Source organism: Polypterus senegalus, chromosome 10 (genome assembly GCF_016835505.1).
Source record: "Polypterus senegalus isolate Bchr_013 chromosome 10, ASM1683550v1, whole genome shotgun sequence".
NCBI lineage: Eukaryota > Metazoa > Chordata > Cladistia > Polypteriformes > Polypteridae > Polypterus > Polypterus senegalus.
The window spans coordinates 1,137,090-1,160,865 of NC_053163.1; the positions used below are offsets into that span (position 1 = coordinate 1,137,090).

Below are 23,776 nucleotides of genomic sequence, written 5' to 3' on the forward strand. Positions count from 1 at the left end.
GTTTTAATTTATTGTCTTCAGCTCATTTCATCATTTTGTGTTAGTGCATTCACAACAACATGAGGGAAAGAGTGAAATGGCAGATGTGCAAACAAACATTCTTGGCAAAGAGAAACAATGATAGGCAAAACAAACATTGGGATTTCTGATACACTTTAATTAGGGTGAATTACAGAAACCATTTTTAATTATTATTGTGTCATTTCCAATTATAAATCTTTTACAACACACCTGTCTGTCACCTTATTGCTGTAAAAGTCCCCAGGACAGTAGAGTACGAGATTTGTAAATATTGAGGGCTGGCTGCCTTAGTTATCGGGTTAATAAAGAAGCATTTGGTGTGTTGCTCACTGCAGATTATATAGGAGCTCTGCCTTAATCCCAACTATCTCTGCATGATGATATCTTTCTTATTTCAGATGGTGACTATCATTGAAGCCCTATATGCAATACTGAGGAGGTGGCTACCATATCTGTCAACTCTGTGTGTTTTCTGTGTGTTGAGTGGCAGGATGCTTGTTGAAATACAGTGGGAGAGACAAGTGGGCTGTGAAGGGAATGTAGAGGTCTTATGCAGCAGTAGCGAATCCAACTTGGTTGTTCTGTCTGTCATAAACGGAATAGTACTCCCTAAGGAAGACATCACCCAGGATCCACAGGGGCTGGCCATTCTGGGAAGGCAGGTAGGTGCCCATGATTCCACTTGTGCAGTAGGTCTGTCCATTCTCATTGTGCTGAAGAAAAGAAAATAAAGAAAGAAATCTGTTAGAACAATGGCCAAGGCTGTTGTTTTGTGCTCATAAGAGTTACTTATGAACTCTTTGGATTTGCTTCAATTTTTTTTTTGTCTGTCACCTCATGACTCATCAGTACAAGAAACCCCCCTCATGCGATATTACGACATACCATTTGACTTGTCTTCATATTTAGTTATGAAAGACGTCAAGTTTTTTGAGGTACCCCTTATTTTTGGCACCCTAGACCCAAAAAAACACCAATTTTTTGCACATTTTTGGATCATATTTTGGGCAGGAAATTACACCCTTTCGATAAAGAACAAGGTATCATTTTAGACTCTTTCAAGGATTTTGATGATGAATATGATATTTTTGATTTTTAATCCTTTACTATGACTCTAAGCCTCTATGGACCTCTACCAAAGAGTGACAGACTTGATTTACAATTGAGAATATTTAAACTTTAAATATTTAATTTGAAGTACATATTTTAATATTTTAATATTCTTGTTCATTATGTACATCTACCTCATGAGATACCTCATTATATTCCTTATGAATACTCCAAATTAGGGCCATTTATTTAAATTCAGACAGTTTTCATTTTTAAACTCAAAGCAGTGATGCAGAACTGGTCGCTTACCACCAGAGTGTAGGCAGAGGGTGGCAGAGGGAAGTTCACTCCATTGATGGTGAAGCTGATGGTTGGCATGTTGCTCAGGTTGTTGCAGTTGATGATGTACTGTGAACAACAAGAGCACATGTTACAGATCTTGGGAGCAGGTGTCCAGCTGGCAGCGGGCAACACTGGATTTGGGCTACAGAGTTATTCATGTCCTAATTCTACCTGACTCACCTCTCCATACTGGTTAGCCTGAGCGCCAATGTACTGTTGCAGATAGCCCAGGTACTGCTGGGGGCAGGTGAGCAGGGAGGTGCCGGTGTCCACGATTGCTTGGCACCCTTGGCTACACCAGCCAGTCTCCTGGTTGTTGATCTGGAAGCTACAGATTGGAAAAAGAAGAAAATTATTGAACTGGTGGGAACTCAGAAATGATACTTTAGAATGGGATTACTAAAATATTAAAATGTGGCTTATTACACAAATAATAAAAAAAACATAATTAAGGATTACACATGGGAGAATTCAAAGTATGAAAATAACAAGACAAAACAAGAAACTCCACTTAACATCCAAAGAGTCTCCTCTAACTGATGGGGTGGCTGCAGCATCTCTCCACTTCAACCCATAATCAACATTAGAACATTAGGTCAATTGTAACAAAAACAGGCCATTCAGCTCAACAGGCTCTTCCATCCTATTCACCTACAGTCATATGAAAAAGTAAGTATACCCTATTACTTTTCTATTTTCTTTTTTTTTTTTTGTATATACAGTATGTGAACTTAACGAGATTTGATCTTCATTTAAACAGTGTCTATAGATAAAAGTGATAATACAAAAATCAAACCCCATTTACATTTTGTAGCTCGTTGAATAATTTAAACAAACATAAATGCAAATTTTGCATGTGAAAATTACTACCATATGCGAAACTTCTGGAAATTAGAATGAGGTGCACCAGATCAGGTGCAAATGATTAGAACGTCATTAAAGAGGATCATGTCTTAATTAAACCTGACTCATTTAGTTTGGTTTGCTTTTTGTTATTGAAGTGTGTGTTATCACAGATGCCTTTCAGTCTGGGAAGGAACTCTCATGCAATTCCTCTGTCCAGAAGATCATCTGCAAGTGGAGAAAATTTCAAGCAGTTTACAACTTCTTTTGGCCAGGCTGCCCCAGCAAGCCCAAGAGCAGAACACAAGATGCTGAAAGAACCCCAGAATCTCATCACTAGATCTACAGGTAGCCCTTGTCACTGTTGGCATCAAAGTGCATAAGTCTACCATTAGAAAGAAGCTGCATAACTTAATTCTACATGGAAGGTGTACCAGGACGAAACATTCGCTGTCCAGAAAGAACATCAGGGCAAGACTAAAGTTTACCCATGTGCACTTAGGCAAAGATCAGAACTTCTGGAACAATGTGCTCTGAACAGATGCGGCCAACAAAACTATTTGGCCACAGTACCAGAAGACATGATGGGAGAAAAACAAAGACATTTGATCAAAAAATCCTAATACCAACTTGAAAGCATGATGGTGGAAATGTTATAGTGTGGGGCTGCTGTGCAGAATCTGGGCCTGGCCAGTTCACCATCACAAAATCCACTCTGAATTCTTCTTTATACAAGACGGTGCTTGAGAATAATGTGAGACCATTTGTCAGAGGATTGAAGCTCAACTGAAAATGGACTTTACAACCTGACAATGGCACTAAACATACCAGTAAATCCACCAAGGACTGGCTGAAAAAAAAGAAATGGAGGGTTCTAGCATGGTCAAGTCAAGGCCCATATCTGAATCCTATTGAGATGTTGTGGGGAGTTTGAAATCGGTTGATCTTGCAAGATACCCATTAAACATCTCACAGCAGAATTCTGCATGGAGGAGAGCAAAAAAACCTTCACCTGGTTGATTTCAGAGATAGCTAAATAGTTATAGAAAATGTGGACTTATGGGGGCAATACCAGCTATTAGAGCCAAGGGGGGACTTACTTGTTCCATCGATGGAAATGGAGTATCTGTTACATTTATTGAATACATCATTGCAAAGTCAAATTTTCCCTTTTTTCAATTACATTGCCTTTACCCATTGGTATTGTTTAAATGAAGAACAAATCTTCATATGTCTAAATATTTTAGAAAAGAAACATCATTTAATGGGGTGTACTTACTTTTTCACATGACTGTAGATTATTTAAAATAGATTTAAAGGTCCCTTTTCCTACTCCTAATGCTTTTATCACCCCCGGACCTTTTCCAACATGTATCTAGCTTCTCTGCCTCCAACCATTTGAAGCTTTGTCGAGCTCCTGACCCAGTTGCAGGTTCAATGGCCTTTTAAGCCCTAGTCTAGAAGTACTTCTGGGATCACCTCATGTTCCTTTAGAAACACTTCCAGGCCTTGTCTCCTGATGAGTTCCTTTAACTGGATCATACTGTCCCTACCAACCACCAGATGTCCACCAATAATATGTAATAGACTCCCAGTGGCAATCTAAGACTGTCTGCTACCAAAGGCAGTGCTGACCCTCACGATGGGAAACCACAGCATGGGTGACAGACATATGTGACTCCAGTGTACTTTCATGATGGAGCTTCCTTATACCTAAACAGGAGTGGATTTCCAATGACTTAAGGCTGAAGAGTCACATGATTCTACAGGATTAGAAGGTCAGAAAATGTCAGACCCCAGGTACTGAACTTGAAAATATTAATGTCACCCTAACCAGACTAATGTAAGTGCCACGGTGACAAGAAGACATGACGTACCCATTCACAGCAATCTGCCAGTAAGTCTGCTGAGTGACGGGGGTCCAGTAGATTTGTCCAGTGTATCGGCTCTGGTCAACACCTCCAAATGTCACCTCACTGCCCTGCTGAGTATCCCTAAGAGGAAAAGCAAAGATGTCCAAATAAAAATAGACCTGGCAAAGGTTAAGAAAGAATTGTGGAATGTTAAGTGGTAATCAGCCTACTTGCTGAGGTAGAAGGCAAATAGGTTGGCCTGGAGGAGGCTGTCCTGCATCATGGTGTCCATAACAGGAGTCTCTCCTCCAGAAGAGATGCTGGGGTAAGCCAAACCCAAAATGCCATCAAACTGAGCATAGACAAAGTTTGTGCCAGGTTCGTTAGTGCTCAGGCCTATTTCCTGGTTGGAGATGGTGATGCCTTCAATCTGATTGGCAGAAAGAAATTAGTAAGGAAAAACATGAATACCTGATTCAAAAAGAAGAGGTCAAGTGAGGGTGAATGTCTGAGAACTTACAGTGACGGTGTCATAGCCAAAGACTCCTGTAAGGCTACCAGTGCCATACTGCAGAGAGAAGGTCTGCCCATTGCTAGTGTAGGTGGATGACTGGCTGGGGTTGAAGAGTGGGTGGTTGGCTGGAGAAGAAAAAAGAAAGTAGTGAAAATGCTAGGGGTCTGCAATGTTTCCAGTGGTGATCACTGTGTCCACAATGTGTTCTGCTGTTGCTCTTAAAGTCAGGGTGTTGTTCTTTGATATTATCTTGCCTGAGCTAACAATTCAATGAAGGTGTAGGAGTGGGTGGATTGGCATCCTGACTGCAGTCATTTATAATTCCCTACAGTGCAGCAATGGAGGTGCAACCTGGCCAGGAATATCTTAAATTTCTTCCTAATTGGGAGGAACAATTAATGTACACTAAGAGACAACTGGATTCTATGAAAGTGAGATGGCAGTGCTCCTCTGACCGGATCCTAGTTTGGACACCTGCAGTGTTTCCTGGGATTTGTAATACAGAAGGGTAACCCTGTCGGGGTCCTTGGGTACCACCAGGGGGTGCTGCTGGGAGAGAACTCCCCTGTTATGGGTGGCTCCAATTTGGCCTGGAAGTGCTTCCATCATGCAATGCCATGGCACCAGTAGTACTCCCAGGCCCCATATCATCTCACTCGAGGAGATGGAGTTAGGAGGTAGGGGTCAAGGCTTACCTGTTGGAGTGTGGAGGGAGATAATTGGATTCATGCATTAGAATGGCGCTTTTCAATAACTGGTATTTGGAGGAAGAACCTGTAAAAGGTACTTTTGTATAGTAAAAATACAATTTATTTGAGCCCTTGACTATGTATGTGCACTTGTATCCGGAGTCTGGGGCTCCAGTACGCCCTTACTGGTTATATAAAAAAGTCAAAAGGTAAAGTAACAAAATAGTATGAGAAAGTGTTTTGAAGAGAGCAGGCTATTCATCCCAGTACAGCTCATCAGTCTCTTCTTGCTTAATGATTACACAACATCAAGTCCTTCTCTTCCTCCTATCGACTACACTATCTGGCATCTTAGTCCATGTATCTACAGTTCTTTGTGTGAAGAAACACATCCTGACACTTGTGGGAAATTTTGTCCCAAATGAGATGATACCTGTGACACTGTGTACTTGTTGAAGAACTGACTCTAACATAATCAGAAGCTTGATCTAACCTCAGGGGTCTCATATTCAATATTGAGGGCAAAAATAACACTTTATATACCCAGCATGGGCAGGAATATGTCAACAAATAACTGCTGCCACATTTCCTTTACAAACAAGAGATACATGTGCCTGTCTATTCATCGCCATAATCTAGTCTGCTTTACAAATGCTTGAAACCATATTCTTCCTTTACCAGCTTTACTTTTTATAGACATTGCAGTAGGTTAGGGGAGCTACAAAAGGGTCCGAAATCAGCACTGAGTGAAAAACATACATCAGCACATAAAGTCGAGCGAGAGTGGCAGTCAGGGCACAGATAAGAATTTGTAGGTAAAGCAGGGTACATCTGTTTACACCTGAATTAACATGAGTCACGATCAGATGGCACTTGATGACATTCAACAATCGGGTGTAAATACGCTGGTGTTGGACCACATAAACCATATACAAAGTTTTTCATAGCAGGCACATTTAATGCTACTGAAAATGCAAATGCATTTTCTATCCACATACAACAATCAAGTTAGCATAAAAGACAAAAGCATTGTGTTTGGTGGTGACAAAAGTCAAAAAAGGCCAGTAAGGTGGTCATCTGTGACACAAGTGCAGCAGTAGCGTATTTGAAATCGAACTGCCATCTCCTAAATGAGATTGTCACAACTTTGATGTCATCCTAAAACACAGAGAGTATTTGCGGCAGTGTGCATGTCACTGTCTTTTCCCTTTTTCCCTTGTTAGGTCGGTTAAGTTTTCATTTCTAAACACAGGTTAGTAGTTTTGACGCACTGTGCTACGCAGGTGAACATGAATGTACATTATCTGATTTAAATGATCAATGCATGCAAAGCAATCCTTAGATTAATATTGATTTTTGAATTAATGACAGAGAACAACTGTAAACTATATATGTGACAAGTCTTCAGACCAATCTTAATTTTAAAATGCCACTAAAATAAGCGTCAGACTAGAACTTACTACAGGCCTGGCTACTGCAGTAGGTAGAGGCAACCCACAGGTTGGAGGATCCGGTGTCAAACAAGACGTAAAAAGACTGGGCTGGAGTTCCAATGGAGATTGGGCCATAGTAGGACATCTGCAAAGAAGCAAGAAGAAGTAGGTGTTAGACTATACTCTGAGGACAGGCCTAGGCTGGCACTATTGAAGTCTCCCATTTTTGGTGTCAGATTGCCCTGTAGCAGTGCCACTATGAATTAAAACTGCATCTCCCAGCAGTCCCTGCAGGGGCTGTTGGGGGTCAAAGGTGGTCAGAGGGGTTTAAAAGGAGGGCAGGTGTCCAAGGGAAAAAAAAAGTGTTTTTTGTTGTTGTGTTTTGTGTTTCATTTACCTGTCGGACTGCCTTCTGTCAATTAAGCCATATTTAGTCTCTATGTCTTGGATTGTATTCGTCTGTCTACCTGGGTGCTGAGGACTGATTGTGGATTCATGGCTTTCCCGCAAGTGTAGAAGCGCTCCTGAACCATCCATCCGTCTTCGCCCTTACAGTGTCTACCAGTAGGACTGTTTTTTCATTCCCTTTCAACATACAGATCTCTGGACTTACTCTCGTCATCTCTCATTACATCCGGTGTGGTATTACAGTGGTGTGAAAAACTATTTGCCCCCTTCCTGATTTCTTATTCTTTTGCATGTTTGTCACACAAAATGTTTCTGATCATCAAACACATTTAACCATTAGTCAAATATAACACAAGTAAACACAAAATGCAGTTTTTAAATGATGGTTTTTATTATTTAGGGAGAAAAAAAAATCCAAACCTACATGGCCTTGTGTGAAAAAGTAATTGCCCCCTGAACCTAATAACTGGTTGGGCCACCCTTAGCAGCAATAACTGCAATCAAGCATTTGCGTTAACTTGCAATGAGTCTTTTACAGCGCTCTGGAGGAATTTTGGCCCACTCATCTTTGCAGAATTCTTGTAATTCAGCTTTATTTGAGGGTTTTCTAGCATGAACCGCCTTTTTAAGGTCATGCCATAGCATCTCAATTGGATTCAGGTCAGGACTTTGACTAGGCCACTCCAAAGTCTTCATTTTGTTTTTCTTCAGCCATTCAGAGGTGGATTTGCTGGTGTGTTTTGGGTCATTGTCCTGTTGCAGCACCCAAGATCGCTTCAGCTTGAGTTGACGAACAGATGGCCGGACATTCTCCTTCAGGATTTTTTGGTAGACAGTAGAATTCATGGTTCCATCTATCACAGCAAGCCTTCCAGGTCCTGAAGCAGCAAAACAACCCCAGACCATCACACTACCACCACCATATTTTACTGTTGGTATGATGTTCTTTTTCTGAAATGCTGTGTTCCTTTTACGCCAGATGTAACGGGACATTTGCCTTCCAAAAGTTCAACTTTTGTCTCATCAGTCCACAAGGTATTTTCCCAAAAGTCTTGGCAATCATTGAGATGTTTCTTAGCAAAATTGAGACGAACCCTAATGTTCTTTTGCTTAACAGTGGTTTGCGTCTTGGAAATCTGCCATGCAGGCTGTTTTTGCCCAGTCTCTTTCTTATGGTGGAGTCATGAACACTGACCTTAATTGAGGCAAGTGAGGCCTGCAGTTCTTTGGACGTTGTCCTGGGGTCTTTTGTGACCTCTCGGATGAGTCGTCTCTGCGCTCTTGGGGTAATTTTGGTCGGCCGGCCACTCCTGGGAAGGTTCACCACTGTTCCATGTTTTTGCCATTTGTGGATAATGGCTCTCACTGTGGTTCGCTGGAGTCCCAAAGCTTTAGAAATGGCTTTATAACCTTTACCAGACTGATAGATCTCAATTACTTCTGTTCTCACTTGTTCCTGAATTTCTTTGGATCTTGGCATGATGTCTAGCTTTTGAGGTGCTTTTGGTCTACTTCTCTGTGTCAGGCAGCTCCTATTTAAGTGATTTCTTGATTGAAACAGGTGTGGCAGTAATCAGGCCTGGGGGTGGCTACGGAAATTGAACTCGGGTGTGATACACCACAGTTAGGTTATTTTTTAACAAGGGGGCAATTACCTTTTCACACAGGGCCATGTAGGTTTGGATTTTTTCTCCTAAATAATAAAAACCATCATTTAAAAACTGCATTTTGTGTTTACTTGTGTTATATTTGACTGATGGTTAAATGTGTTTGATGATCAGAAACATTTTGTGTGACAAACATACAAAAGAATAAGAAATCAGGAAGGGGGCAAATAGTTTTTCACACCACTGTATATGGACTTTGCTGTGTGGAGTTGTGTTTTTGTGTTTAACGTAATATTGCCGTAGTGGTGCTGGGGTGGTATTATTTCTATTATTTAATTTCATTATATTCTTTAATTGTTGTTAGTTCCCAGTGTGCTTTATTTTGTCTCTGTTTGTGAGTGTGTGCAGGTCGGGCCAAGGCTGGGAGCGTCCCTGGGATCCTCTATAAAAATAAATAAATCACCATCATCTTGACGGTGTGAATCTTTGCGGCACCGGACTGCTACAGCCCATCTAAACGAACCCTTGATGGCAAGTGAAAAATGTGACTGACTTTGGCATTATCTCAGAGTTCTCTCTTGACACTTCGAAACTGGAATGGATTGTGTCAGATGCGTGTGCTTGTAATGCCAGGCTGTTTTGACTGAATTGTGCATTTCGACTGACCACAGAGGCCATTTACTAACCCCACTCTTTCAGTGTTGGAGTAGCTTGATGTACTCTCGTCCAAAGCAGGACAGACAGAGGGACACCCAACTCCCACCCACCAGAGCTTGGCATAAAGGAGGACTTACATCAGCATAGTTGAGGAGAGGTTCGTTGGTGTAAGAGGCATAGGCACCATAAGGGTTTAGGAGGTGGTACTTGAGGGCAGGGTCAGTGTAGTGGGTGGCCTTCAGCAGGCCCTTCTCCTTCATCTGCTGACGCATGGACTTGAACCTCTTCAGAGGGACTCTGTTAAAAAAGATCAGCACTGTTATAGCAGGTATGCACTGACAACTTTGCACCATCCTAGACACCCCATGCTGCCTTAACAAATGGAGGTAAGGTGACACCAGCTTACAAATTTACTTCTTAGAAGATCTTGCCACCCTGGGATCTGCAGGCGTAATGACAAAGTGGTCTAACACTCTAATTCACCTAACGTGCACATCTTTGGCAAGTGGAAGGAACCTGAAATACCTCGCCATGACCGTGGCAGAGTCAAGAGGACATGCAATCTCCACGGTTAGAGTGAATGGGCTGGTAGATGAATGTGCACCCTTGTGACTAGAGATATAATGATAAAGAAGAGTATACCCCTTTGAGAGCTGATTATTTTGTAATAACCCAGGAGTTCAGGAGGTGTGCAAATTTCAACCTGTTTCTTCCACATTTTGCCCATCTGTAAAGGGGAAGATGATTAGCTATTATTTGCTCCAGAATTTAGTTGGTGCCTGCACTCCAAACACCTCTGGGTACTCCTGCTTGTGATTGTTTGTTATGCAAACCCACACATGTGAACTTACCTCGACTAAATTTTCAATGAATTGCCCCATTTGAACAAGGGAGCATGACCGGCTGATTTATTCAGAAATATAGTTAGTGCTCAGACCCAGGGCAAAACAAGGTATCACCAGGTAGTTTCTTAATAAAGAAAATGTCAACCTCAATTTTCTTCTTCTTTATCTTTTCCCACTTCTATGTGGAGTTGATGTGCTTGATCAACCTCAGCTCGGTCTTACACCTTCTTGCCAGTCGAGCCCTTTTCCTTCCGATCTTCTTTTAATTTTATCTATCCATTTTAGATTCCCTCACTTTCTCTTCACCTGTACTTCCATTCCCATCTCTCTTTTGCCCACACATTCATTATCTCTTCCTTACCACATGGCCATACCACTTCAACCTACTTTCCTGTACTTTCTTAGATATTTCTCACACTTTTGTTGTATCTCTGATTGTCACATTTCTTATTCTGTCCTTTTTTTGTAACTCCACACCTCTCCACATTCTCATTTCTGCCACATCTAACTTCTTCTCCTACACTCCGTTTACTGCCCATTCCTCAGCTCCATACATCATTGCTGGTCTTACCACTGTCTTAAAAACCTTAAGTCTTTCATCATACAATACTCTTGATATCTTCTTCCAATTGTTACATCCACACTGCACTCTATGGGTTATCTCTGATCTCTAATTTTCCATCTTTGGCTGCCACTGATCCTAGATATTTAAATTTCTGAACTTTTATCCATAGTTCCCCCTGCAGGTTAACTTCTGAATCCTGGTCATCATTAAACCTCATATACTTTGCCTTCTTCCTATTTGTCTTCAACTCTCTATCTTTCACAGCCCTTCTCCATTCTTCCAACTTCCTCCCCACTTCCTATTTTCTGGTGTTATGCAACGCAAAAATCTCAACATCAACACAATCCTTAAAAGCAACAAATTGTTATATGACGTCATAAAATGACAAACATCCCCGAAGCAAATCAGGCAATGTATTGAAATTCAACATAGCCTACGCCTGTGTGAAAATGGTGGGCCTGTGCAGTGCTCCTCTAGTCACACTCACCTCCACAAATGTTATGTGAAGCGGAATGCCTGCCCTTCAAGACTTTCATGACATTAACATATTTGCTTAAAAAACGTATACATACATGGGTGGGCAAAAGTAGGTTTACAGTTGTTCATATGGAAAAACACATAAACCTTGCGTACTCACAAGTGTAAACTTACTTTTAAGTTTATATACCACAAGTAATGAAATTCTAGTTGACTCTGCAAGTGTAATGCGATTACAGATATTTAAATTTTAACACGCTATACTGCATTGTTGCTGGGATTACCTGAAAGCACTGCTTTGTACCACATAAGCTCTGACATTAGAATACTTATCCCATTTATTTTATTTTCAAGGTTAATTTACCTATACATATAAAGGAGAGTTGGGATCCGAGAGACTGCGTTTATGTGTTTGTGGAGGGATGGAGAGTTAAGGCGGGTGGGGGAGTCACGTGATCATCTCCCCTCCCATTCACCTCATTTCATTCACTTCATTTCGCTCCGAGCTGAGCTCCGCAGCTGACGCGGTCTTGCCGTTCTTTTTCCTTAGTGTTTAGTCGTCTCTCCTTTACTGATTTACTGTTTACTAGACACAGTACTTACTGAATAGTATTTTTTTCCTTTAGTGTTTCTACTTAGTGTTTCTTAGTGTTTAGTGGATGCAGTGTGCCGGTGTTCCTGGCGGAGTTGTGGTTTAATGTTACTTTCTACTTCAATTTTGTGTTTTAATGTTTAGTAGACTTTTACTTTATCTCATTTACTGTTGTTCCCGGTGGTGTTGCCGTTTTTCCCGTTTCTATTTTTTATGTAGCATGTTCACGAATTAGTCATAGAGAAAATTTATATATTTTGGCTCCAGGAGGACAAACCAAAAATGTTGTTTATAAAGAAGCTCTATAAGTCGCATGTAGATACATAATTATTCCAACTACAGCGACTGCAGCGAAGCGCACGTGGTCTGCTAGTGTTCAAATAAAATTAGCAGGTTCAAATCAAGTAATCTGACATGATATTTCCTTGTTAAACTGAGGTTTGCGTATCCCACTTTTCCCTGAGATGAACTCTCACACCCCCCAAAAATACAGTCATAGTGTGATATTTACAGTCACTATCAACCGTATTCAACATCCAGGCCTTCCTTCACCTTTAATTCTCTTACAATTTAAAGTTTTATGTTTAAATGAAGATTGTGTTCTACAAATAAAGCGTGCAAGGAGCTTTATAATGTCAATGTGCAAACAAATCAGATCCTTCTGTAAGCAGGACTTTTCAGTTTGACAGTGCCACCACCACCATGTCTTCATCACCGGCCTCCAACATGCCAAGTGGAATGCAGAAAGTAGCCATTTTGGCCACTTGAACCCTGCCACACTTTTAAATTCAAGTCTTTTTGCTGTGACACACTCATACAGGTCCTATGCTGAAGTCTCAAATCATTGAGTGATTCACCTGCCCCTCATCTCCAAACTCCTGGGTTCCAATTTTAGCCCTGTGTACATTTCATGTGTCCTCCACTGCAGCTTTTCCCCCGCATTCCAAAGCCTGGCAGATAAGTTGAACTGGTAACTCTTAACTGACTTGGTATGAATGAGTGATGAACGGACAACCTATCTACAGCTAGCAAGATAGCCTCTGACTTTCTGTAGCCCATAGGTTGAATAAGCAAGTTTGAAAGTGTGTGACTGGACGACAAGAGAAAGCACAAATATCAGCAGAAAGAAATCAAAAGGCCATCAAGAGCACAGCAGAGCACACATGGAAATTTTAAAAATACCAACTGGCAGCAGTGCAGGCTTTTGGAATGTAAAAGGAGTTAATTAAGTAAAATTACACACAAAGAGATTGATCTGCAGCAAGACACCTGGTAAGATCCCAACTAGTGTGAGATAGCAACTCCTGTCTTCTATCAGCTATCAGGTTTCATTGCACCTTCCTTCTGCACAAGATATGCTTTTTAAAAAGGTCTTGGATGTGAGGATATAGTTGGATTTTCTATTATGTGGAGAATTTTTAAACAAGGTTACGGAATCTCACCCAAATGATCATAGAGATAACCCTCAAGAGTGCACTACTCACCGGACGAATCCCTCCGAGAGAGCCAGACAGGCCAAAGCTACAATTAACCACTTCATGATTTCTCCAAAGCAGTCTTCCTCGTGTAGTGGACACACGGCATCTGAGTGGAGGATTCTTTTATAGCCGGAGAGAAGGCATCTTATCTGGAGCTCACATACTAAATCAACAAATTCCTGCAGCCTTTTGCCAATACACCGCCCACCCATGCATTTGAACCAGGTGCATGGAAAGTTAGGGGTCACTGGAACATTAAGCAGACCTCAGCTATTAAGGAGTTTTATCACAGTGTACCCAAGAGATAAGAAGTATACAGGAGAACTTAAGTCAACGCGCCACCTCTTTTGACGGTTGGATGGACATTATAACTTGTTAAACAATCACCTTTTGTTTGGCATTTTCATAGTTTTGTAACCTTTTAATATAATACTAATAATAATAATAATAGAAGGCATCACAGTGCTATTGCGTTTAGCATTTCTATTTCACAAATCCAAAGTTATGGGTTCAAATCAGCAAGGAGGGAGATGAACCTCGTCTACTGTTTAAAGAAGTTAATCCCTGAGAGTCCTACCATTATGTCAATCTTTTATAAATCTCGTATTACATCTTTACTTATGTACTAATGGCCTGGTTTGGAAAACTTACTCCCAGCAACAAAAACAAAAATAAATGAAATTATAAACTGGAATAATAGAGTAATGATTTTAATTCTTACTTTGTCTATTTTTATGAAAATATGCTATATAAATAAATGTTGTTGTTGTTGTTGTAACAAGATCTCAACAGTCCAACCTGGCAGACCTGGCTAATATGCAAGAATAGGCAAATATTTAGACCTGCTGTCAATTCAATTGATTTCACATGATTGGGAAAAACACAGTTCTGTCTATAGAAGGCCCCACAGTTGACAGTGTATATCAGAGCAAAAAGCCAGGCCATGAGACTAAAAGAATGGTCTGCAGAGCTCAGAGACAGGATTGTGTTGAGGCAAATATATGTGAAGGCTACAAGAAAAGATCCTTCAGAAATGAGGGTTCCTAAGTGCATCGTGGCCTCCGAAAAGCTTTCATAGAATAAGTGTGGAAGAACCAGGGCTGACCGCCCAGTTAAGCTGAGCAATCAGGAGAGAAGAACCTTGATAAGGGAGGTGACCAAGAACCAGATGGTTACTCCGGCTGAGCTCCAGAGAAACTGTGTTGGAAATAGGAGAAGCTTTTAAAAGGACTGCCACCACTGCACCACTCTAGTAATCTGGGCTTTACAGCAGGGTGGACTGCCTCTCTTCAGTTAAAGACACATGGAATGCCTCATTTGAGTTTGTAAAAAGTCACCTGAAGGACTCTCAGACTGAGAAACAAAATTCTCTGAACTGATGAGACCAAGATTTATCTGTCTAGTGTAAAAGAGCACACGAAACAAAGGGAAAGATTTGGGGATCCACGCCCTATACTTGGAAAAAGGTTTGGTTGATATGTCTTTACAGACGCGAGTGAGCTCAAAACAGAACTGAAGTAAATGGAAGATGGCTGCCATAAATTTAGCTGATAAACCAGAATTGATGTAATGGGGTGATGGAATTCTGGGAACCAGAAATAACATCAGAAGGAGTTGGGATCTTGAGGACCGGAAGAGGAAGTGATTATTGGCTGACTGGCTCCTGAGGACCGGAAGACATCTTAAGATGAGAGTTCGTTGGATGGTCTGCAGGGAAAGAGGAGAAAGAGTTACAGGGCTGCGACAGCCCCTGGTCTATTGGGAACATGAACGTATTCGAGCCCATAAACTGTCTCCCAAGTGCACGTGTGTGACACTAACCTCAGTTCTAAGTCTTGAGAAAACCAGGCATCACTCATCACCTCCACAATACCATTCTAACAATGAAGCATTGTGGTGGTGGCATCATGCTGTGGGGTTGGGGGCTAGGAGACTAGTCAGGTTTGAGGGAAACTTGAGCAAAGTACAGAAAATCCTTAGTAAGAACCTGCTTCAGAGTGCTCAAGACCTCGGACTGGGCAGCAGATCCACTTCCAGCAGGACAGTGGCCCTAAGAACAAGGCAAAAACAACACAAGAGTGGCTTAGAGACAACTCTAAGGAAGGAGGTCTTTGAGTTGCCCAACCTGAGAATGGACTCGAACCTAATTGAGCATCTCTGGAGAGACCTGACAATAGATGTCCACCTATGGTCTCTATCCAACCTGACAAAACCTGAGAAGATCTGCAGAGAAAAATGGCAGAAAATCCTCAAATCCAGGTATGTAAAGTTTGGTGCATCAGACCCAAGAAGACTCCAGCCTGGAATTGCTGTCCGTTTTTTATTTGTAATGCATTTAAAAACATTTCTAAAATCCTGTTTTTGTGTTGTCATTCTGGGGATTTGAGCGTTGCTTGATGAGGGAAAAAATGAACGTAAATGGTTTTAGCATAAGACATAGCAAAATTGTGAAACACATGAAGGGGTCCAAATACTTCCTGAATCTACTGTGCATTTAATGAGACCTTTACGCCACTTCAGATTTTCAGACCTAGCTAGCAACACTAGGGGGTAATTGTCAGTGGTCCTCAATTCTCTTTAATATGATCCTTTATTCAAACAAGGGTCAAATAAACTAAATATTGACCCCATAGCTTGCTTTTCATGGACTCACAATACAGATTTAGCCCACTGAAGCACATCCAGCGATAACAAAAGAAAGTATTATTTTAGTATCAATAATTTTAATGTCAGTAAAGAAGAAAAGGGTGCATTATTCGCAATATCTGAGACTGACTTGATGGATTTATTTTATTAGACAGAATCATTTTAAAGTATATGTCATCACAAGCCTCCCAATATAGCAAATGAGATTATCACAGCCCGTCAATTTGCTATCATTCCATTGACCAGACCTTATCAGTCTGAGCTATTCAGTACCAAATGGATTAACTAAGACATTTATGGGTTTTTAATATTAGTGATTTATTTCAAGCGCCTTGACTACTGCAGTGCATAAATAAACATTGAATATAAATAAATGACAATCTGTCAAACAGTTTTTAGGGTCATGTGTACAAATTTAATGAAATTCTTCCCGTGCAAATCAACAAAACTTCAAATGATAGATTCCCTTTCTCAGAAACGTGTCCTTCTCAAGCGTTTTCAAGGTTAGAGCTTTGCAAGGCTTCATTCACAAAGTGCTAAGTTACAGGACAAGCCGCACTCCAAGAATGATAATCAAATCTACAGCCCTACTGCTGATAGTTCCATAAACACTTTCTGTGTATGACCATCGCTATCGGCCATTAAATCAAAGAGAGTAAACCTTCTAAATGTACTTGTAGGTTGGGTGGCCCGATGGTAGGTGACTGATAACAATTGAGAGCGCTAATTGCCTGCCCGTCCTTGGCAGATGCTCAGGTCCTCTGTAATGCTTCCCTCATCTCTCATCTGGGATAATAAAAACAGATGACTTGAATTAAACGATGGAGGACATGATACAAACAGAATAAAAAACAAGTGCATTGATAGGCACTTGAAGAAGGCTACAAACAACCTGATGTCAAGAATAAGGAAAGATGTACTGGGAAACAAAACAAGTAATTGAAGCAAAGGAGATGGAAACACTGGAGAGTCCACTTTGAAAAGATCAGTTGTAAAAAGATAAAACTATGGAGCCATGTAGGTGACAGACAAAAATAAAAAAAAAATCAGTTTGAACGAGTTGTATAATTCATTCAAACATCCATCCATCCAACCCGCTATATCCTAACACAGGGTCACGGGGATCTGCTGGAGCCAATCCCACCCAACACAGGGCGCAAGGCAGGAAACAAACTCCAGGCAGGGGGCCAGCCCACCACTGGGCACGCACACACACACACGCACACGATAACGCACACGCACACACACACGCACACACACACACACACGATAACGCACACGCACACACAGACCAAGCACACGATAACGCACACACACACGCGCACACGATAACGCACACGCACACACACACACACACGCGCACACGATAACGCACACGCACACACACACACGATAACGCACACGCACGCACACACACACAGACCAAGCACACACTAGGGACAATTTAGGGTCGCCAATGCACCTAACCTGCATGTGTTTGGACTGTGGGAGGAAACCGAAGCACCCGGAGGAAACCCACGCAAACACAGGGAGAACATGCAAACTCCCCGCAGGGAGGACTCGGGAAGCAAACCGCGCCACCGTGCTGCCCTTCATTTAAACAGATTATTTTTATTTAATCCCTGACTCTTATTTTAGTAGCTATTTATTTTTCCTGGTACGCAGTTTAGTGAACAGGAAGATGAAGAGTATAGCCAGCCAATAGTTTCAGTCTATTCGACATTATACTGTGCTATTACAATTTAAACTTACCTTTTCGTCTATTAATATTTCCACCACTGACTCTAGAAAATCATTTTCTCGAAGAAAATTCCACAATTCCATTCTTTAACTTTTGTTTCATTTCAGGACTCCTCAAAAAAACTGCTTCAACCACAGTGGTCTTCCAACTAGTTCCTCTTCTGGTTCACTGATTTTAACACACTCCTTAATGTTCACTTACGATTCACTGAACTGTATGTCAGGAAAACTGTAATGGGCTCCATAATAAGAACTGGACTGCAAGGGGGAGAAATTATAGTAATCTGTTCAAATGAACGAATGCGGAAAATAGTTCTGTACTTCTGAAATAAGAGTCAAGGTAAAAAATAAAAACTATCCATTTCAATGAGTTAATAATAATTTCGAATCGATTAATAATTCATTCATAATTTTTTTTTTTTTTGACATCTACGGGGATCTATAAAAAAAGAACTCATTTTGCAGAATTCCAAGCACTATGTCTGCGAAGACCAGGAACTGCTCATCACCTGCCTAATGCCATCTCTATGGAGTAGTATGGTGTTGTCAGCATTAGGCTACAGAGTTCGTCTCAAACAACAGTGATATGGACACTGGTCAGAACTGAGGGATGGTTGAATGCAGACAAATAAAGAGAGGCCCGTAAAGTAAACCTTCTCCAGAGTGTGTGCGACTTCAAACCGGGACAACTGTTTACCATTCACCACACCAATAACCCAAAGTGTATGGAGGACAAAACAATGCAGAAGTGACTTTAGGTCAGGTCTGTGACTGTCCTTGAGTGGCTCAGCCCAATCCCCGACATAAACCCCATAGAACATCTCTGGAGAGACCTGAAGATGGAGATCTGGGGCCCACATGGCCATTTTCATTAAAAGATTTGGCAAACAATGTCACCATACTGTGAAAAATACCTTGGCAAATTTTGGCAATCAACACTAGTCACAAAACTATACCATACACAAAAAATAGCCTTTCCAAAGGAACAATATAACAATTTAAATATATTCACTCAAATGAAACAAAAAGAATCATAGAAAGCAAAAGCAAAGAACCAAGACCCTTGTCACTTGGATGATAATGAACACATTATGGAACGGCAGTGTGTTGTTCAGTCTGAGGGACTTCCTGCTGTGACTAATATTTCAGGTCTCTATGACTTACTGGAAGAATTTCTTAAAGTCAAGGGATGGACATTTTATCCTCAAGAACATTCCAGAAGACTTCACCCTATAATTATCCTGTCAAAAGATCCTACTTTGGGGATATAACTACATCCACACACTGCATTTATATTAAAAACACAAAAATGAATATCTGCTTTCATTTTCCATCCACATTACCCTATTACTTGTAATGCTCAAAAACATGGACTTTTGAAAATGCCCTTCAGAGCCATATACTCCTGAAAATATGCCAGGCATGGTATTGCCACGCAGATGCGTGAATATGGAGATTTTTGAAAGTGCAGACTCTAATCGTGCTGTAATTGGCTCATGCTTATAACATGGCCCTTCCCTGATTGGGCACTTTCTGCTGATGCGCACATGCTCAGTGTCGGTGAATGTCTATGTCATATACACTAAGTTTTAAGTCGTTTTAGTCTGAGCAGAGATACTTTCCAAAGGATGTGAAAATACTAGTGTGGACAGAGATTGTTTTAGTTTCAAAACAGTGTTTTTAAATGAAACCGCAGCCGTGTGGATATAGTCTCAGTGTAGGACAGTCATGCAGGAATTCTGAAAAACTCCCAAAGTGGCCCACTGACATTTTTATGAGCACACTGTTAATTTGTTTTAATGGTGGATTCACTTCTTTAAAAATAAATGTAAAAAATAATGATTAAAATAATAATTCATGTTGATATATTCATTATTATATTAATAAAAATCATTAATAATTAATAATATTTAAAAATAATAATTTGTTTTAATAGTGGTGTGTAACTTATGGTATCCAAGTTTTGGATTCACCTCTTTAAAAATAAATAATAATAATAATAATAATTAATCATTAATTTGTTTTAATGGTGGTGTGTAACATACGGTATGCAATTTTTGGATTCACTTCTTTAAAAATAAATGAACGTCTTTTTCTAAGTGAGTCTTGATGGTGATAATTGACTGCCATACTGGATGGACTGCTATCCTAACAAGAATGATGGTGGTCCCTTATCAGAAAGGGAGGCCATAGTTGAATTGGCATCTCATCCAGCTAGTACCCAGGGGAGGCCTGCTTGGAAAGACAGAGGGTGCCTGCTTCCCAGGGTCTTGTGTTCTTGCACAAAGTGGCAGCATCCCATGAGTAGAACTCCCATATGTCGGGGAGATGTAGTCCTGTTGGACAGCCCAGTTGGGGTACTTGCGAGGAGCTGCAGGAGAGAGCTGTTCCTACTTTGGGGAACGTCTGCTTGACCCAGAAGTGCTTCTGCCACGTACTACAGTGGCACCAGATGTACTCCCGGCTTAAAAGGATCCCTCCACCTTACCTCAGGGAGTCGGGAGGATGAGGACAATACTCACTGAGCTATGGAAGGAGACAGAAATGACCTTCATTTGGTATTACATTATCCAGAGTGACAAGGAATCTTGACAAGGTATTGATCCATAATAAAATAACTTTATTTTAACCATTGGAACTGTGTCTTGTGGAGCTGTGTCTGGTGTTTGGGGGTGGATGTCCACAACGTACTAAATAAATGTGTGGCAGTTCTAGTGCTAATCTATGCTAATTCCTATTGTGATGGCATAGATGTTTAAAAGATAAATAAAATCCATCCATCCATCCATCCATCCATCTTCTTAACTCACTTAATTTGTTAAACAGAAGTTTAGTGGACCCCTCCTGAATATGACAGTTTCAGAAATGCTAAAAGATATTCTTAGAAAAGAGTAAACGCAAAACTCCAAACATAAGGTTACATCATAGTTTAAAACCAGTTTTAAAGTCTACGGGAGGCATGCTCAGGATTTTTCATCCAGTTTCTGGTACAACTCCAAATCTTTGGAACTCTTTACAACAAACCCTTCTCCCTCTGTGCTGTAAAGATCAGAACATGCATGGGAATGTGAGAGGAGTGAGTCAGTAGAGGAGTGCGGGTCTTTGGAGACTACTGACCTCCTGAATGAAGCTCTACATGCTAACAGTAGTCAGTAAGCAGTAGCTCTCATCTCTTTGCTTTATCTTTAAATGGGGGGGTTCTTGGTAGTTACACCTCAGGAACACAACAGCAGAGAGTTTGTCTACAAAACACCATGAAAGATAGAAGCCATACCGTCAGAGCGGAGATCTCAAGCGGAGCTCATTTGCTGGCCCTGAACTGTTGTAGCAGGCTGAATGAGAGGAATAATCATTTTTATTAAAATACTACAGTCATCCTTAGTCGTGTAAGTATAAATCTATAAAAGTGAATGCTAAACATATTTACCATGGGGGGCCTTTACACATTTGTTGGAATAAACTGAAATGAAGTGATTGTTCACTAAATTCATTAAATGGCCTTCTCTGATGGTCATGGCATTATACACCTTACTGTTTGTCATCAAACAGGTCCTCTGGGCAGAAAGAAGGCCAGGATGATCATAGTGAACAATCATGAAACTTCGTTCTGCGTGACATACGTATCATGTACGGGAATCAGCTAAGAGTTATGTGGATTTAAAGCTAATAGAAAAAAATTGTACTTTTTACAGCAATTGCTTGATAACAATGGAGACCACTTGAGCTACTGAATGGTTTGTTTGATAGCACTTAGCTAGAGAGGTTAGTGGAAACTCAAGATAACATACACAAATATATTAAAAGAACAAACTTGACAGAGATAAGAACAAAAGAACATGAAAACAGTTGTGAGAGGAACAGGCTATTAAACCCTCCATAATCTGATGCTACATATTCACCCAACTTCTGTAAAATACGCTGAGATTTGTAGGCCCCCAAAGTGCTACTATCTACGACCCAAGCTATCCCACACATCTCTGGTGCTCTGTGTGACAAAAAGCTTTCCTTTATGATCCTTAACCAGTTTCCACGTGTGTCCTTTTTAAAGTAATGGCTGAGATCCACTGCACTAATTCTCTTTATAATTTAAAAATGTCATGCATGTCATCTCTTAGTCTCCATTTTCTTTAACCATTTTTAAAATAAAGAGGTTCTCCACCTTACTGTTAACACTATTAGCACTACTGAGGTAAGCACTACAACTCGGACTGATTGTTTAGAATCCTAGCAAACATCGAAGCTGCAGCTGTAGCAAAGTAATGTTTTTTTTTAACAATAAAATTCTCATTAACTGTAGTTATCAATATGTCTACATCAAATAATATGCAAAAGTGGCAAAAACCGACATCCACATCCTGCCTCAAGTCAACTTTGAATCCTTTTGAAATCATTAAATCCAGCGTGTGTCCCCCCTTAAGTGTGGACTGGCTGATGTGCTGAGATGAAGACAGTGCAGTAAGTTCATGAATTCTCTTGCTTTCAGTTCACATTGGTTATCCACATGAAAATTAAAGTTCCCGACAATTAGGAACCTGTCATAGTTAATTATTATTATAGATACTAAGTCTGAGAATTCCACAATGAAAGATGCATTATATTTTGGAGGTCTATAAACAGTCAAGGGGCAGCACAGTAGAGCAGTGGGTAGCGCTGCCGCCTCGCAGTTAGGAAACCAGGGTTTGTGTGGAGTTTGCATGTTCTCCCCGTGTCTGTGTGGAGTTTCCTCCCAAAGACATGCAGGTTAGGTGCACTGGCGATTCTAAGTTGTCCCTAGTGTGTGTGTGTGTGTGTGTGTGTGTTTGCTGCCATCCTGCCCGGGGTTTGTTTCCTGCCTTGTGCCCTCTGTTGGCTGGGATTGGCTCCAGCAGACCCCCGTGACCCTGTGTTAGGATATAGCGGGTTGGATGGATGTTTGAATTAATTATACAACTCGTTCAAACTGATTTTTTTTTATTTTTGTCTGTCACCTACATGGCTCCATAGTTTTATCTTTTTACAACTGATCTTTTCAAAGTGGACTCTCCAGTGTTTCCATCTCCTTTGCTTCAATTACTTGTTTTGTTTCCCAGTACATCTTTCCTTATTCTTGACATCAGGTTGTTTGTAGCCTTCTTCAAGTGCCTATCAATGCACTTGTTTTTTATTCTGTTTGTATCATGTCCTCCATCGTTTAATTCAAGTCATCTGTTTTTGTTATCCCAGATGAGAGATGATGGAAGCATTACAGAGGACCTGAGCATCTGCCAAGGACGGGCAGGCAATTAGCGCTCTCAATTGTTATCAGTCACCTACCATCGGGCCACCCAACCTACAAGTACATTTAGAAGGTTTACTCTCAGTGATTTAATGGCCAATAGCGATGGTCATACACAGAAAGTGTTTATGGAACTATCAGCAGTAGGGCTGTAGATTTGATTATCATTCTTGGAGTGCGGCTTGTCCTGTAACTTAGCACTTTGTGAATGAAGCCTTGCAAAGCTCTAACCTTGAAAACGCTTGAGAAGGACACGTTTCGGAGAAAGGGAATGTATCATTTGAAGTTTTGTTGATTTGCACGGGAAGAATTTCATTGAATTTGTACACATGACCCTAAAAACTAAATTTATTTATATTTATTGTTTATTTATGCACTGCAATAGTCAAGGCTCTTGAAATAAACTGGTAATATTAAAAAACCATAAATTGTCCCTAGTGTGTGCTTGGTGTGTGGGTGTGTGTGTGTGTATGTGCCTTGCGGTGGGCTGGCACCCTGCCCGGGGCTCCAGCAGACAACAACAACATTTATTTATATAGCACATTTTCATACAAAAAGTAGCTCAAAGTGCTTTACATGATGAAGAAAAGAAAAATAAAAGACAAAATAAGAAATTAAAATAAGACAACATTAGTTAACATAGAAAAGGACTAAGGTCCCTGTGACCCTGTAGTTAGGATATAACGGGTTGGATAATGGATGGATGGATAAACAGCCAATATAAAAGACTGGGATACTGATTGAATAACCCTGGCAAAATAC

General features: G+C 40.7%; 1 protein-coding gene across 1 annotated transcript; it reads right to left on the reverse strand.

Moving 5' to 3' along the window:
* Positions 1–136: 136 nt before the first annotated feature.
* On the reverse strand, positions 137–13,452 carry LOC120536167 (gastricsin-like). The gene is made up of 9 exons (XM_039764494.1): positions 13,381–13,452; positions 9,555–9,714; positions 6,773–6,890; positions 4,630–4,748; positions 4,340–4,539; positions 4,134–4,250; positions 1,594–1,741; positions 1,381–1,479; positions 137–734 (listed from the first exon to the last, which is right to left on the reverse strand). Exons 1-9 carry the CDS (start codon positions 13,434–13,436, stop codon positions 570–572), a joined length of 1,182 nt encoding a protein of 393 aa, XP_039620428.1. The 5' UTR covers positions 13,437–13,452; the 3' UTR covers positions 137–569.
* Between the last annotated feature and the right edge of the window lie 10,324 nt (positions 13,453–23,776).